The sequence below is a fragment of the Panicum virgatum genome, chromosome 9K (genome assembly GCF_016808335.1).
Source record: "Panicum virgatum strain AP13 chromosome 9K, P.virgatum_v5, whole genome shotgun sequence".
Taxonomy (NCBI): Eukaryota; Viridiplantae; Streptophyta; class Magnoliopsida; order Poales; family Poaceae; genus Panicum; species Panicum virgatum.
Genome location: NC_053144.1, coordinates 52,533,244 through 52,549,408, shown reverse-complemented (window position 1 = coordinate 52,549,408; position 16,165 = coordinate 52,533,244). Strand labels below are relative to the sequence as shown.

Genomic DNA, 16,165 nt, shown 5'->3' with positions numbered 1-16,165 from the left:
CAGGTATACTATCTGCCATATACAATCAGAATCCAACAGAAAATTTGTGTTAAGTTTCTGAAAAGATTGAATCCTTACGGAAAAAAAAGGAAAGAAAACCTTCAAAACTCTCCAGCCGACGGGAAGGTAGTTTTTTTTTTGAGGGGTGACGGGAAGGTAGCTATCACCACCGATAATCCTCGAAAAGAACAATCTCACGTGGGCAAGGCTAAACGAAGCGGGAACAATTTTCTCTCTGGGCGGAGCAGCTCGAGCCGGAAAAAATGGTGGCTTCCGGCTAAACCCCCTTCCGCTTTCCAATCCCTCTCCTCTCGCCGCCGCGGCCCCGCCGCCGCCTCCCCTAACCCGCGCCCCGTCCCACTGCCCAACCTCCGCACCCGAACCATAAACCCCCTACAAACCCCGCGAATCCCGCCCAAACCCTAAACCTCGTGAGCCCCGGGAGCTGCCTCAGCCATGCCGATGGTCTTTGGCACCGGCAAATTCGAGTTCCGGCACCCCCGCGCGGCGGAGTACCCTCTCCCCGCGGACGCCGCCCCCGCCACGACCGCGGCGCCCGACAAGGTCCCCGCGTCCACCGGCGGCGCCTCCATCACGCTCCTCGACATCCAGCGGGACCGCCTCACCCGCGTCGCCGCCGAACACTGGGGCACGCCCGCCGCTGCCTCGGCCTTCGATGCGGACCTCGTCAGGGAGATCTACGCCACGGAGCTCCGGGTCGAGGGCCGCGGCCGGAAGACCGTGCCGCTGCACCGCGTCATGATCCTCGAGGTCAGCCAGTACCTCGAGAACTACCTGTGGCCGCACTTCGACCTGGCGGACACCTCCTTCGAGCACGTCATGTCCATCATCCTCATGGTTAACGAGAAGGTCAGCCTCTGCTCCGGATTGGATTGGAGCTCTTGCTGCTAGCTCGGGCGATTTCTAGGGTTTCTGACATGATTTGGGCCTTATGCGCAGTTTCGGGAGAATGTGGCGGCCTGGACGTGCTTCCATGACCGTAAGGATGCTTTCAAGGGGTTCCTGTGGCAGGTTCTCAAGCTCAAGGAAGAGGTCTGTGCCGATTTTTCTGGACTTATCCATGTGATTTTTCCCAATAAAACGAATCGTCATGTGAGATCTTGTTTAGTATACAATTGATTTCGGAGCTGGCTATTTATATGTCCACTTTGAAGTTTATGTTATTCAGTGGAGCTTGGATAAATATGGGTGGTGTTGTTTAACACTCCTAAAATGTGGGGTCACCAGGATTGGTTTAGATGTCCAATTGTTTCTAGAAGCATTCGTAGGCTCATGTTACACTGAGACCACTATTAGTGCACTGCAACGGTTAGGATCTACAAATGTATGCATCTCACTTTAGCCAAAATGTAACAGGTAGTGACTACTGAGATTTAGTTACTGGCCAGTAGCCACTATTGTTGGTGGTATAGTTGAGAACTCAGATCGTATTAGAAAAGTTTAGGAAGTTTGGTAGTTTATATAGATTATAATTGTGGCAATGATGTTTTCCTCAGTTTGCTGTTCAGTTGTTTGACTTTTGTGCTCCAGTTGAATAGCTTGTACCGAGCAGTTCTATCTCAGATGCTCCAGTAGGTTCTTTGTAATGACGGGAATCATTTTGTGTATTCCTCCAACCCTAGATGGGTGGGTATATATAGATCCTATACATGGGCCTCTAGATGGGCCTCTATACACATGGGCTCAATATACTCCAACCCCCCCCCCCGCAGTCTGAACTACTGGCGCAGCGGTGTTCAAGACTGGACAACAAGAAAGCTAACACCCCCCCGCAGTCTGAACAACCGACGCAGCGGTGTTCAAGACTGGACAAGATGAGAGTGCAAGTAGAGCACAAAAGGGCTAAAACCCCCCCGCAGCCACAACTAGCCACCGGCTACGTTGAGGCTGGATCGAAACTCCGAGAAGGTCGACGAGGGCAGCCCCTTCGTGAAGATGTCAGCAAACTGGGAGGTAGTCGGGACATGGAGTACCCGAACATCGCCGATGGCGACTCTGTCGCGCACGAAGTGTAGGTCGATCTCCACGTGCTTCGTCCGCTGATGCTGGACGGGGTTGGTGGAGAGATACACGGCGCTGACATTGTTGCAGTAGACGAGCGTGCTCTTGGCGAGCGGGCTGTGGAGCTCCGCCAAGAGCTGTCGCAGCCAGGACGCCTCCGCCACGCCGTTAGCGACAGCCCGGTACTCCGCCTCGGCACTGGAGCGGGAGACAACCGGCTGCCGCTTGGACGACCAGGAGACCAGGTTGCCGCCCAGGAAGACGGCGTAGCCGGAGGTGGAGCGACGAGTGTCCGGGCAGCCAGCCCAGTCAGCGTCGGTGTAGACTACCAGCTCAGCAGAGGACGAGCGGTGAAGTACCAGGCCGAGGTCCACAGTGCCACGGACGTACCGGAGGAGACGCTTCAGCGCAGTAAGGTGTGACTCCCGGGGATCATGCATGTGGAGACAGACCCGCTGAACAGCGTAGGTGAGGTCCGGCCTGGTGAAGGTGAGGTACTGCAAAGCGCCAGCCAGACTCCGGTAGGCTGTAGGGTCAGCCACCGGATCACCCAGATCAGCAGACAGCTTCGCCTGAGTGTCGACTGGAGTGGAGCAGGGCTTGCAATCAGTCATCCCAGCCCGCTCCAGAATATCGAGGGCGTACTGCCGCTGGTGCAGAAGGAGACCAGACGGGCGAGGCTCAACAGTGACGCCCAAGAAGTGGTGGAGCTGACCAAGATCCTTCATAGAGAACTCCTGCTGCAAAGAGGAGATGACACTCTGAAGCAACTGCTGACTGGAAGCTGTGAGCACAATGTCATCGACATATAGCAGCAGATATGCCGTCTCATCCCCACGGCGGTAGATGAAGAGAGACGTGTCAGACTTGGCCTCGGTGAACCCCAGTGTCAGCAAGAACGTGGCGAACCGAGAGTACCAAGCCCGTGGAGCCTGCTTGAGTCCATAGAGAGACTTGTTGAGCCGGCAGACCATATCCGGACGACTCGAGTCCACAAATCCCGCAGGCTGAGAGCAGTAAACGGTCTCTGACAAGGTGTCGTGAAGAAATGCATTCTTCACGTCCAGCTGGTGCACAGGCCAAGTGCGCGAGAGCGCAAGTGAGAGGACCGTGCGCACCGTAGAGGGCTTCACGACCGGGCTGAAGGTCTCATCATAGTCCACACCAGGCCGCTGAGTGAACCCCCGGAGAACCCAGCGAGCCTTATAGCGCTCCAGTGTGCCGTCAGCCCGACGCTTATGCGTCCAGATCCACTTGCCAGTCACCACATTGCCACCAGACGGACGCGGCACGAGGTCCCACGTCTGTTTGGCAAGAAGAGCCGCGCACTCCTCTTCCATCGCGCGACGCCAGTGAGGATCCGCCAAGGCGTCGCGGACAGAGGAGGGTACCGGAGAGACCCGCGGCTCTCCCTCGGTGGCGGAGAGAGTCGCGGCCTGGGACGCCATCCGCCGAGTTACCATGTGATGGATATGTCGAGGATCCCGATGGATGACCGGCGGGTGGTACACCTCCGGCTCTGCTCGAGAGGGAGCCGGAGGAGGCGGCGGCGGCGACGGCTCCGGTGTCGGCGTCGCAGGAGCCTCCGGAGCAGGAGGCGGCGCCGGTGTCGACGCGGAACGACGCCGGTACACCTGCACCGGCTCAGCGTACCGCTGCGGCGCCGGGTTCGGCGCCGGACGACGCCGGTACACCTGCACCGGCTGAGCGTACCGCTCAGGTGCAGGGGAAGGCACCGGGGCCGCGCGTGGCGCAGCAGAAGACACCGGGTCTGTGTGCGGCACGACCGGAGGTCCGGGTGCCGCGCGTGGCTCGACCGCGGGCACCGGGGCCGCGCTCGGCGCAGCAGGGATCACCGGAAGTGGTGCCAGTGCGCCGGGAAAACCTACAGGAAAAGGACAGACAGGTAACGGTGGCTGAACCACCGGGTCAGTCGGAAACAGAGACGCCAGCTCGGGATCAGAAGAAGGTGTGGAGGAGGTGGAGTAGGGGAAATCCGACTCGTCGAAGACGACGTGTCGGGAGATCAGAACGCGGCGAGAGGTGAGGTCAAAGCATCGGTACCCCTTGTGGTCAGGGGAGTACCCGAGGAACACACAACGAGTCGAGCGGGGCGCCAGCTTGTGAGAAGCGGTGGCGGAGGTGTTAGGGTAACACGCACACCCGAAGACCCGAAGGTGGTCGTAGCGAGGAGGGGTACCGACAAGAGCGTGGTGGGGAGTGGGAGCAGGAGAACCAGTGGACGGAAGGCGGTTGAGCAGGTATGTGGCGGTGTGGAGGCTCTCAGCCCAGAAGCGCGGGGGGAGAGAAGCCTGGATCAGAAGGGTGCGCACGACGTCGTTCGTCGTGCGAATCATCCGCTCAGCCTTGCCGTTCTGAGGAGAGGTATACGGACAAGACATACGCAGCTGAACACCCCGAGACAGGAAGAAAGACCGGGAGGTGGAGTTATCGAACTCCCGCCCGTTGTCACACTGGACGGCCTTAACGGTGAGGCCGAACTGAGTGGACACCCAGGCAAAGAAGTGGTGGAGGGTGGGGAAGGTCTCAGACTTGGCGCGCAAAGGGAAAGTCCAAGAGTAATGAGAAAAATCATCAACAATGACCAGATAATATCTATAGCCAGACATGCTGAGTACAGGAGATGTCCACAGGTCACAGTGAATGAGATCAAAAGCATGCGCAGCATGCGAAGAAGAAAAAGAAAACGGAAGTCTAACACGACGACCTAACTGGCACGCATGACAGAGGTGCTCAGCAGGAGCCCTAGTACATGGAACATCGGTACTACGGCGGAGCTGAGCCAAAACGTCGCGGCCGGGGTGACCAAGCCGGCGGTGCCAGGTGGTGGAAGAAGGCGTCACGGCAAAAGCAGAAGACGAAGAAGCCGAAGGCGAGGCAGCGGGAGCAGGAAGCCGAAGAGTGTAAAGGGGCCCCGGGCTGTCACATCGGAGGAGCGGACGCCGGGAAGCCGAATCCTTCACAGTAAGACCAGAGGAGTCAAATTCGATAGAACAGGAGTTGTCAGCAGTAAACTGGCGAATAGAAAGAAGGTTGTGAACCATTTGAGGAGCAACAAGAACAGTGGGAAGACGAGCAGCAGAACCCACGGCGGTGACAGGAAGGCAAGACCCATCACCAACCATGATAGAAGAAGGACAAGAGGGGTGTGGGGGTCGGACAGAAGAGATGATACCAGCATCGGGGGTGGTGTGGAACGAGGCGCCCGAGTCTGCGATCCACTCGGTGCTGGTCGGCGGCGTCAGTCCCATGGTGCTGAAGGACTGCGCCAGAGCGGCTTGGTCCCACCCCCCAGGCCAGGTCGGCTGCTGGCTGGGCTGAGCGGGCGGGGTCCAGGACGGCGCGAAGAGTGGAGCAGGGCCAGTGAACATGGCCGCCGGCTGGAGCTGTGGACGGTGCCCCTCTCCCGGACCCTGGAACGGCCACATCGAGATGCGCCCTGACCATGGGTTGCTGAAGGATGGCCAGGGTGTACCTCCAGCGGCAGTGGCAGGAGCGGGAGCCGGAGCCGGTGGCGGCGCGCCCCGACGGCCCCCACCGGTACCGGTGCCCCCAGAAGTAGGGCCACCAGTGCCACCCCCCACCACCACCCCGTCGCCGGCGACGTCCACGGCCCCCCTCCTCCGGTCTGCCCGGCGGGAGCAGCACCAAGGAGGGAGGTAGCAGGTGCAGTGGAGGAGGCCGGTGGAGTAGCAACGAGCGCGGTGGGGGTGGGCGAGGACGATCCGGGCGCGAGACCCCTGGTGATCTCCTCGAGGGCGAGGTCGTCCCGGACCTGCAGGAAGGTGGGGAAGGGCCTCTGGCGGGCGATCCAGCCCTTCAGGTGGTCGTAGGTGCTGCTCAGTCCCCGTAGGACATTGAGCACCAAGACCCGATCGGACACTGGATCCCCGAGGTCGTGAAGAGCATCGGCCATGCTCTTCATCCGCCGGCAGTACTCACCGACGGAGAGGTCCCCCTGCACGAAGGTGCGGAAGGTGGCGTCGAGCTGGAGAGCGCGGTACTCGGCGTTGCCGAGGAACTGCCCCTCGAGCGCCACCCAGGCCTGCCGCGCGGTGCCGCCGTGTGTCCTGACGAGGTCCTGAAGATCCAGGGAGATGGTCCCGAAGATCCAGGACAGGGCGACGCTGTCGAGGCGCAGCCACGCCACGTCACGCGCCTCGATCGGCAAGTCGACGAGGACGTGGTCGTCGAGGGCGTAGCGGCGGAGGGTGAGGAGGACCTGGTCCCGCCAGCGGCCGTAGGAGGAGGACGCGGGGTCGAGGAGTACGGAGACCAGAGCCCTGATGTTCTGGACGCCGACCGCCTGGAGGTGGAGCTGGGCGACCATGGGGTCAGTCGGGTCGTACCGAGCTCCAGATCCAGCGTGCGGGGCCTGGTGGGAGGAGGAGGTGCCGTGCTCGGGGTCGACGGGCTGGCCGGAGGAGACGCGGAGGAAGCGCTCCGCCTCGGCGACCCGGAGGGCGAGGGCGTCGGCCGTGGCGCGCTCGCGCTCCCAGGCGAGGGCAGCCACGCGAACCCGCTCCTGGGCCGCTGAAGCTTCCGATTTGGCGGCGAGGAGTGCCGCAGCGAGAGCGGCGTCGGCCTGCTGACCACGGAAGGCGGCGGAGAGCGGCGCATCCATGGGAGGCATCCCGAGCTCGGGCCATGAGGGACCGGCGGCGGCGGCGGCTGCTGCGGGCTGCTTGCCGGCAGCGATCGCGGCGCGGTGGGCGGCGGCATCACCCGCGCCCGCACCCGAGACGTCGTGAGCTGCGGCGGCGACGTTGGCGGGCCCACCCGCGCCTGCGCCTGCACCAGGGACGGCTTGGGCGGCGGCTGCGGCAGCGGCATCTCCGATCTGGGCGGCGGCGGCGGCTGCAGGTCGACCCGCGCCTGCACCAGGGCCGGGCTCGACTTGGGCAGCAGCTGCAGCCCCGGCCTGGGCCCCTCCCGCGCCTGCGCCCGCGCCAGGGCCAGCCTGGGCGGCCAGCGCGGCGGCAGGGCGGCCCCAGGCGGCTACGGCGCGGCTCCAGGCGGCGGCCGGGGCTGGGGCGGCGGATCCGGCGGAGGGGAGGGCGGCGGCCGGGGCTGGGGCGGCGGATCTGGCAGAGGGGAGGGCAGCGGCCGGGTCTGGGGCGGCCAGCGCGGCGGCAGGGCGGACCCAGGCGGCGCCGGCGCGGTTCCAGGCGACAGCCCCATGCTGCGGCGGAGGAGCAGAGGAGGCAGCAGCAGATCCGGCGGCGGCGGCCTAGGTGGCGGCGGATCCGGCGGCTCCCGGGCCCCTGCCGGCGGCGGCGGCCCTGCTCTGCTCGGGATCGAGCAGAGCCAGGGAGGCGGCGGGCCGGGCTGGCCATGACGCCGGCGCAGAGAGGGGGGGAGGAAGGGAAGAGAGGGAGGGGAAGTCAGAGAGGGGAGGAGGAGCCGGCGGCCGGCGGCCGGCCATGCTGGCTGGCGGCGGCGGCGCAACAGGGGAGGCCCCTGGCGGCTGGAACAGAGGAGATGGAAGACCTAAACTACTGATACCATAATGACGGGAATCATTTTGTGTATTCTTCCAACCCTAGATGGGTGGGTATATATAGATCCTATACATGGGCCTCTAGATGGGTCTCTATACACATGGGCTCAATATACTCCAACACTTTGAACGTCAGGTAATCTAGTCAATTAGGATGGTATAATCGTACAGGGCTGTGCTATAGAGTTGAGGCCTTGAGGGGCAGGGGATATTGGGTTTTGATGGTTGTGTTTTGTTTCACTTTTTTTTTTCTTGCTCATATGAGCTGTTTTTGAGACGAATATTTCGTTGTATTTCTGTTTCAAACCCAAAAACTGAAGTGCTTATGTCAGTACCAATCCGTGTCTTGTGAACCATTTATTTATGAAAATATATTGCAATGTTCATACTGAAATTGTCTTCTTGTGCTAACTTACAGGAAAGGACCCTTAATATGGCAGAGAAAACAAATTACCTCCTGTTCATGATAAATGCATTTCAGGTACTTACTATTTGCATCACTTGCTGATGCTTCATTTTCCAAATGCTTAGTAATTCCTGTTCAACCAGCAACCACTGCATACTTAATGATATTGGGCCGAACATCGTTATAATTCGTAACTTCTTTATTTTATTGATCTATGTGCCGCTGATATTTATGACCATTTCTTGGATTGCCCTTGTAATAATTTTAAGATTAAGTGTGGAAGGCTTACTTTTGTGTGTACTCCCTCTCTCCCTATTTTAACAGTTGCTCGGGAAGCGTGACTGTGAGGGCAGCACACTTCCCGAGCGACCCTTAAAAAGGGACGGAGGGAGTACTGTTTAATCAGATTGTCACCCTGTGCCAGCTTTTTGAGAACTTAATTCTTACAATGGTTATGTATTTTATGCTCTGCTTCAGAGTTTGGAGGATGAGCTTGTCCGGGAAACTGTACTTCAGTTAGTAAGCCTAAAGCTGTGGAATACTCTTTCTTTTGGACGACTTCAGGTAAGTTTCTCCCTTTCTGTAACTTGTTTTTTCTGTGCTTACTTTTGGTTTCTTATCTTTGTTTAAAACATGTACAGATGGAACTCTGCCTTAACCCTGAATTGATTAAGAAGTGGACCAAAATCAAAAGAAGGGAGGCAAAAGAAGCAAAAAAGGCAGACCAACCTACCAATCCTTCTGAAATGCTTGAGAATAAGTTCCTTAGGAATCTAATCGAAGAATTCTTGGAGGTGCACATTTGAAGTTACTCTTTTTACTCTGTTATTGCTAGATTTGATTTCACTTAACTACCACAAAACTTCCGTGCAGATTCTCGATTCAAAGGTCATATTATCCAGTCAAGATGGTGCTGAAGAATCTGTATTGAACGAGTCACTCATTGGGCAGGTCGATGATTCTTGCGTCCTATATTGCGAGAGATTTATGGAATTTCTGATTGACATGTTGAGCCAGCTTCCTACTAGACGGTATGTGGATACTATTGTTGCATTGCCAGCACCTTTATAAACATAGGTTGTACCTGTGCCATTATAATTTATTTGCATGTTCCGCTAACACAGATGTAAGAACCTGAGAACTTAACATCCTGTTGTCCAGTTAGTGCAAACAGGAGTCCCCCGTGATATAAGCACCTATGCAATTATAGACGCTTTAGGGACTTAGTTACGGGGTGCAAATTATATTAAGAGTAACTTCGTTGTGACAATGCAGTTTTCAATTTCCTTGCACATTGAATAGTCATAGAAACAGATTTGTAGTTCCCTGGCTCTTTCCACCAACATGTCACACATACCTGTGTATTTCCCTCCATTCAAGGGTGTTAATCTTTCTGCTGTACGAATCTCTCATACTGTCATAATCATAACTGAGCGTCAATTCTTTGATCCGTTTCATCTTTGTATATGCCTACATGTACATATAGTAACTCTTCCATTGCATTTTTACCTGTATTTCTTTAATATTGAAGAAAGCACAAGTATATTTCATAATCAAAGAAATATCTTGGTTCAGTTAAATATTGCTGGCAAGTGGCAGTAATGACACACCTTAGCTTGCATTTGTTTATATTTTATATCTTTTCCCACTTGTGTTGCTTATCATCTGCAGATTTTTGAGGCCCCTAGTTGCTGATGTTGCTGTCGTTGCTAAGTGCCACTTAAGTGCACTCTATACTCATGAAAAGGGACGCCTTTTTGCACAGTTGGTTGACTTACTGCAGTTTTATGAAGGCTTTGAGATTAATGATCATTCTGGAACACAGCTTGGTGATGATGATGTCCTGCAAGCTCATTATTCTCGTTTCCAAGCTTTTCAGCTGCTAGCATTTAAGCAAGTGCCTAAGGTGTGCAAGTTATTCTTACTTCCATTTTTTGGGTTTGGTTTCTTGTACACTAGCAGTAACACAGAAGGCAAATTGTAACTTCTCATTTTAATCATCGCAGTTGCGAGATTTTGCCTTGTCTAGTATTGGTTCACTACATAAGCGAGCTGACTTAACAAAAAAGCTGCTTGTCTTGTCAGACATGGAATTGCAAGATCTGGTTTGTAACAAGGTAAGTATTTTCACATATTACTTTACCCATTTGTTCTTGTTGTCAATACATATTTTATAAGGTTCATTTGCTGTTTGTATGCAAATAATCTTTCCTTGTCAGTGGATATGCTTTTTGCCTTTTTGCTTGTCATTGGTGGTCTATTTTTTCAAAATTTGATGGTGCTTCTGTCTCCAGATCAAAGTTAAGCAGCGTGCAAAATACAATGTGTTTGTTTGGATCGATCATTTAATAAATGGCCTGATAGTATTTCGTTTGGATTTTCCACACATTTGGATGATTTTTAAGGTTTGGTGCACAGGACACTTAATAGGCTTGAAACACCGTGTCTTAGTCTTTTTTTCTCAAACACGCAGTAGAGCTGCGTATCTTTGTATTAAGAGGGGAAAAAGGGGGTTGGTCCAAATTACAGAGTCCAATTCCTCTCCCTTGGACCAGAGAGAGGGCTGCAGAAACATGCTAGAACTGTTACCGTGTCTTAGTCTCTTAGAGTGAGTTGCTTAGCTCGACCTCTTCACCCCTTGTTGATGAAGTTGCAATCTGATGAGGTGAACTTTTAGTCCCTTTTGCCTCATGATTTAGGATATGGGTTCAAATTAAATTCCCTCCCATTTGGTTGCATTTGGTAATAATTGAATATAGGGTCTGCACATTATATTCCCCTACAAACAGCACTGTGCTCTGAGATCTGACGTGCACTGACTTCGTTAGGCTTATGAATATGTGAAGTAAGGGACGATTTTTGTGAAATGGGTTTTCAAAAGCAGTGTACACCGTCTCAAAATAAGCAGCAAATACATTTCCTACATGTTAATTTACCGGATAAATACTTCTGGTTTTGTTATTTCCTATGTGCTGTGCTGTTAAATGACATCAGTAGTCATTAGTCAAGCGACCTTATTGAACTGACAGCTACCAGTCATAGAAGTCAGAACATTTATTTCGATGGCAGCAGATACCCCTCTCCCCCCACCCACCCACCCACCCACCCCCACCCACCCAATTTGTTTACCCCAAACACCAAATAGCTTGTCCACTTGTTTCATTGCTTGTTAGTGCTATGCACAAAAAAATTATTTTACATGTGTTGCATGCATTTTGAGGTGCTAACAAGTCCTTTATAAGCAGCTCAAGTTAATCTCAGAGAAAGACCCATGCAGTGGAAGGCGTGATTTTCTTATTGAAGTACTAGTTGCTTTTTTTGAGAAGCGGCAATCCCAAAAAGATGCAGTAAATGCACTTCCTCTTTATCCAAATGAGCAGATCATGTGGGATGAAAGCCTTGTTCCTAGCATTAATTACTCGGGAGAAGGCTGTCTTGCCCTCCCAAAACTCAATCTCCAATTCCTGACGCTTCATGACTATTTGTTAAGAAATTTCAACCTGTTTCGTCTTGAATCAACCTATGAAATTCGTGAAGATATTCAGGAAGCTGTTCCTCATCTACATTCTTATATCAACAATGAGGGAGAGACAGCCTTCCGTGGATGGTCCAGAATGGCTGTTCCGATCAAGGAATTTAAGATTACAGAAGTGAAGCAGCCAAACATTGGGGAAGTTAAGCCTTCTGCTGTAACTGCTGATGTTACTTTCAGCATATCAAGCTACAGGCATCAGATAAAATCTGAATGGGATGCTCTGAAGGAGCATGATGTTCTATTTTTGCTGTCAATCCGCCCTTCTTTTGAGCCTCTTAGCCCTGAAGAAGCTGCAAAATCAACTGTGCCAGAAAGGCTAGGATTGCAATATGTACGTGGATGCGAGGTCATTGAAATTCGTGACGAGGAAGGAACACTCATGAATGACTTCACAGGAAGGATAAAGCGAGAAGAATGGAAACCACCCAAGGGTGACATTCGTACTGTCCGAATTGCGCTAGATACTGCACAGTACCACATTGATGTTACTGAAACAGTAGAGAAGGGTGCGGAAAATGTGTATGGAACATTTAATATTCTAATGAGAAGGAAACCCAAGGAAAATAATTTCAAAGCGATCTTGGAATCTATACGTGATCTAATGAATGAAACATGTGTAGTTCCAGAATGGCTGCATAACATATTCTTGGGTTATGGAAATCCTTCAGCCGCACAGTGGATAAATATGCCTGACCTTCTGGAAGTTATAGATTTCAAGGACACTTTTCTTGATGCTAACCATATACAGCAAAGTTTTCCGGATTATCAGGTAAATATTTTGACTCAAAATCTTGCTTCTTTGAAGTGGATCTATTTTCACTTTCATTTTTTATCTCCAAGATTCTAATGCTCGATCTTTTTCAGGTTACATTTATCAACTCTGATGGTACGGAAAACCTGCATCCAAGCCCTCCTTTTAAGATTAGTCTGTCCAAGAAAATGAGGGAAAGCAGTCGTGCCCTACCTGGCAATGTGAACTCCAGTTTGGCTGTTAAGAACAACAATAATATGGCTGATGGTGAGTGTCAGAAAGAGAAACTAATTGTTGAGACTTACGTTCCAGCTGATCCTGGGCCATATCCTCAAGACAAACCTAAACAGAACTCAGTTAGGTTCACACCCACCCAGGTACTCTTCAGACTCTGGGATAACCCCATAATTTCAATTGGTTCATGTCTGGCAACAAACGTGGGGAGTACTAAGGCATATTTAGAATATTTCTTGTGCGTGTTACAGTGCCTCTGTCCTATTTTATGCTAGCAAGCACTTCGAAAATATGTTTCTTCCATGTTCCAACTTTGAAGATATGATACTGTCTCTGGTTCAAAATCAATATTTTATCTAAGTGTACATAAATCAATACAGTGGTCTTCTGACTGAACTTGAGTATATGGCATAATTGCTCTCTTTAATAAATATCATAAGCTTACATTTGGCATATGTTTAGGCCCAGTATGCGTGCTGCATCAGTGTATTTGGTTTCAAGGTGAATGAGGATCTTATTCAACTTAAAAATTCTGATGCTGACAATATCTTTGTTTGTAGATTGGTGCTATAATATCCGGTGTTCAACCTGGATTGACAATGGTTGTTGGTCCACCTGGTACGGGGAAAACAGATACAGCTGTGCAGATATTAAATGTTCTATATCATAACTGTCCTTCGCAAAGAACACTGATTATAACCCATTCCAATCAAGCTTTGAATGACTTGTTCGAGAAGATAATGCAGGTACTGTTACTGATAAATATATTATCTGTGCTCTTACTGCTTACCTAAATTAGTACTTTTTCAAGAGGCCCTGGATCAATGCTATATACTGTACTTTAATGTGTGACTTGTTATTGCTGCTGCACCTGACTGTAAATTAGTCGAACATTCTCCCAGCAATTCCATGTAATTGCAATGTGTTTTACTCCATGTTGTTATGATTTGTTCTGTCATTGGAATCTAAATGAAAAAAAATGGTACCTGTTTGTCCTGAGGGATTCTGTATAAAATGAACCTAATGTCACATTTCCATGCATTATTGTTCAACATGTCAAAACACTATTAGTCTGTTTGTTTTCCTTGTATATTAACTGGCGTCATGAATCACCTGATTCACTCCATGATAGGTGGTATAGGTTTGTTAGATGGTTTTTGTATAGTTTTTGAGGTGTTCTGTATATCACTATCTATTTCATTTTGTTTTGCTGCTGGATGTCTGATGTGTGTGTTTTTCTGCCAGAGGGATGTGCCTGCTAGGTACCTTCTTCGCCTTGGTCAGGGTGAGCAAGAGCTTGCCACTGATCTTGATTTTAGCCGTCAAGGTCGTGTCAATGCTATGCTTGTCCGACGGCTAGAGCTGCTAGGTGAAGTTTCTAAATTGGCGAGATCTCTTCGTCTTCCAGAAGATGTGGGTTACACATGTGAAACTGCTGCTTATTTTTGGCTATTACATGTTTATGCCCGTTGGGAACAATTCTTAGCTGCCTGTGCACAGAATCAAGATAATCCCTCTTTTGTCAAAGACCGCTTCCCATTTTCAGAGTTTTTTTCAGATACTCCTCAGCCTATTTTTACTGGTGAGTCTTTCGAGAAAGATATGCATGCAGCCAAGGGTTGTTTCAAACATCTCTCTACGATATTCCAAGAGCTGGAAGAGTGCAGAGCATTTGAACTACTTAAGTCAACAGTGGAACGAGCAAATTATCTAATGACAAAACAGGCGAAGATTGTCGCCATGACTTGTACTCATGCAGCATTAAAGAGGCGGGACTTTCTTCAATTAGGTTTCAAATTTGACAATTTACTGATGGAAGAAAGTGCACAGATATTGGAGATAGAAACTTTTATCCCTATGCTGCTGCAACGACAGGAAGATGGCTATGCTCGCCTTAAACGTTGCATTTTAATTGGTGATCATCATCAGTTACCCCCTGTGGTGAAGAACATGGCTTTTCAGAAGTACAGCCACATGGACCAGAGTCTGTTTACGAGGTTCGTTCGTCTTGGTGTTCCTTACATTGAGCTCAATGCTCAGGGTCGTGCAAGACCTAGTATCGCTAAGCTTTATAACTGGAGATACAGAGAGCTGGGAGATCTGCCTTATGTGCGTGAGCAAGCAATCTTCCATAAAGCTAATGCTGGGTTCTCCTTTGAGTATCAGTTGGTCGATGTTCCTGATTATAAAGGCAAAGGCGAGTCTGCCCCCTCTCCTTGGTTCTACCAGAATGAAGGGGAGGCTGAGTATATTGTCAATGTATATATCTACATGCGCCTGATTGGCTACCCTGCCAATAAGATTTCAATATTAACGACCTACAATGGTCAGAAGCTTCTTATTCGTGATGTTATAAACAAAAAATGCAAGCCATATAATATTGAGCCACCTAACAAGGTAATTTGTAATGAATATGGCGCTTGAGCTACGTTCACATGCTTCAATTGTATCAGCTATTGAGTTTGTTGTACTTCTGTTGGTTTTTGATACCTAGGTTACCACTGTGGACAAGTTCCAGGGCCAGCAAAATGATTTCATTTTACTCTCTCTTGTCCGGACCCGTTTTGTTGGCCATCTCCGTGATGTTAGAAGACTTATTGTGGCTATGTCTCGTACTCGTCTGGGCTTGTATGTGTTCTGCCGCCGTTCGCTGTTTGAACAGTGTTACGAATTGCAACCAACATTCCAGCTTCTCCTCCAAAGACCTGATAGACTTGCCTTGAATCTTGAGGAGTGCACACCATTTACAGAGCGACCTTTGGGGGAAACTGGAAACATCCATTATGTTACTGGTATTGAAGACATTGGTAATCTGGTGAAGTTCAGACTGGAACATCTTCGTCAGGTACACTGTCCCGCACATCTATGTGAAACAAAGTCTAAATCTATTTGTTGTTTTTTTTGTATATATATATATATATATATATATATATATATATATATATATATATATATATATATATATATATATATATCTGAGCCATAACTACCATTTCTTGGTGCCACAGATGCAATACATGCAGTATTATGCTCCTCCGGCAAATGAGCTACCTCCAGCAGTGCCAGATAATATTGCTGCTGTAATCCCTCCAGAAAATGGCAGTGTTCTGAATCAGCCAAATGAGCACATGGCAGTGGAAGAAAATGGTGGTGCAAATGACACCACGGTCGGTAACAAGATGGAGGAAGATGCTGTTGAAGCGAAGGATGAAACAATGCAGGAAGGAAACAAGATGTGTGATGGGAATGGTGATGGTGACCTGGCTGCGAAGGATAAGGACGATAAACATGCTGATGAAAATGACAAGATGGAGGAAGGAGATGCCATGTCGAAGGACAAGATTGAGGAAGGAAATTCAGAGCCGAAGGACAAGATGGATGAAGAGTGAGGTATGGTGGCGGCCAGTTTAGAAATTGACGAAGGCTGATAACATGCACCCTGGAGACTTGGGCAGCACCAAGATTTGACAAGGTGACATCTATGTTCCCGTGGTTAATGATGATGAAGGTTGTTTACTAATGGTCAGCATGTTCCTGCGGTTCATTAAGGGAAATGTTCAAGCAACTGTGCCTTCATGTCTATAACATGTGTAGGAGGTTTTCGGCAGTTTGTCTGAATCACTGGAATATCAGAGCTAGCCTTAGCGTGCACAAAGAAGTTTCCTCGTTAAGTGCTCTGTCCTTAACAAACTGTTC

The 16,165-nt window shown here is 50.6% G+C and overlaps 1 protein-coding gene across 1 annotated transcript; it reads left to right on the top strand.

The window, feature by feature from the left end:
* The first annotated feature begins 195 nt into the window (after positions 1–195).
* On the top strand, positions 196–15,999 carry LOC120652181 (RNA helicase aquarius-like). The gene is made up of 14 exons (XM_039929928.1): positions 196–870; positions 961–1,053; positions 7,962–8,024; positions 8,427–8,513; positions 8,591–8,743; positions 8,823–8,980; positions 9,621–9,855; positions 9,956–10,066; positions 11,195–12,253; positions 12,349–12,612; positions 13,030–13,215; positions 13,715–14,866; positions 14,964–15,314; positions 15,478–15,999. The coding sequence occupies exons 1-14, from the start codon at positions 457–459 to the stop codon at positions 15,856–15,858; spliced, it is 4,707 nt and encodes a 1,568-aa protein (XP_039785862.1). The 5' UTR covers positions 196–456; the 3' UTR covers positions 15,859–15,999.
* The last annotated feature ends 166 nt before the right edge of the window (positions 16,000–16,165 follow it).

Coding starts and splice junctions, on each gene's coding strand:
- LOC120652181 (XM_039929928.1), top strand. CDS start 457: ATGCCGATGGTCTTTGGCACCGGCAAATTCGAGTTCCGGCACCCCCGC. Junction 8,514..8,590: donor TTTCTTTTGGACGACTTCAG/GTAAGTTTCTCC, acceptor AAACATGTACAG/ATGGAACTCTGCCTTAACCC. Junction 14,867..14,963: donor ATATTGAGCCACCTAACAAG/GTAATTTGTAAT, acceptor TTTGATACCTAG/GTTACCACTGTGGACAAGTT.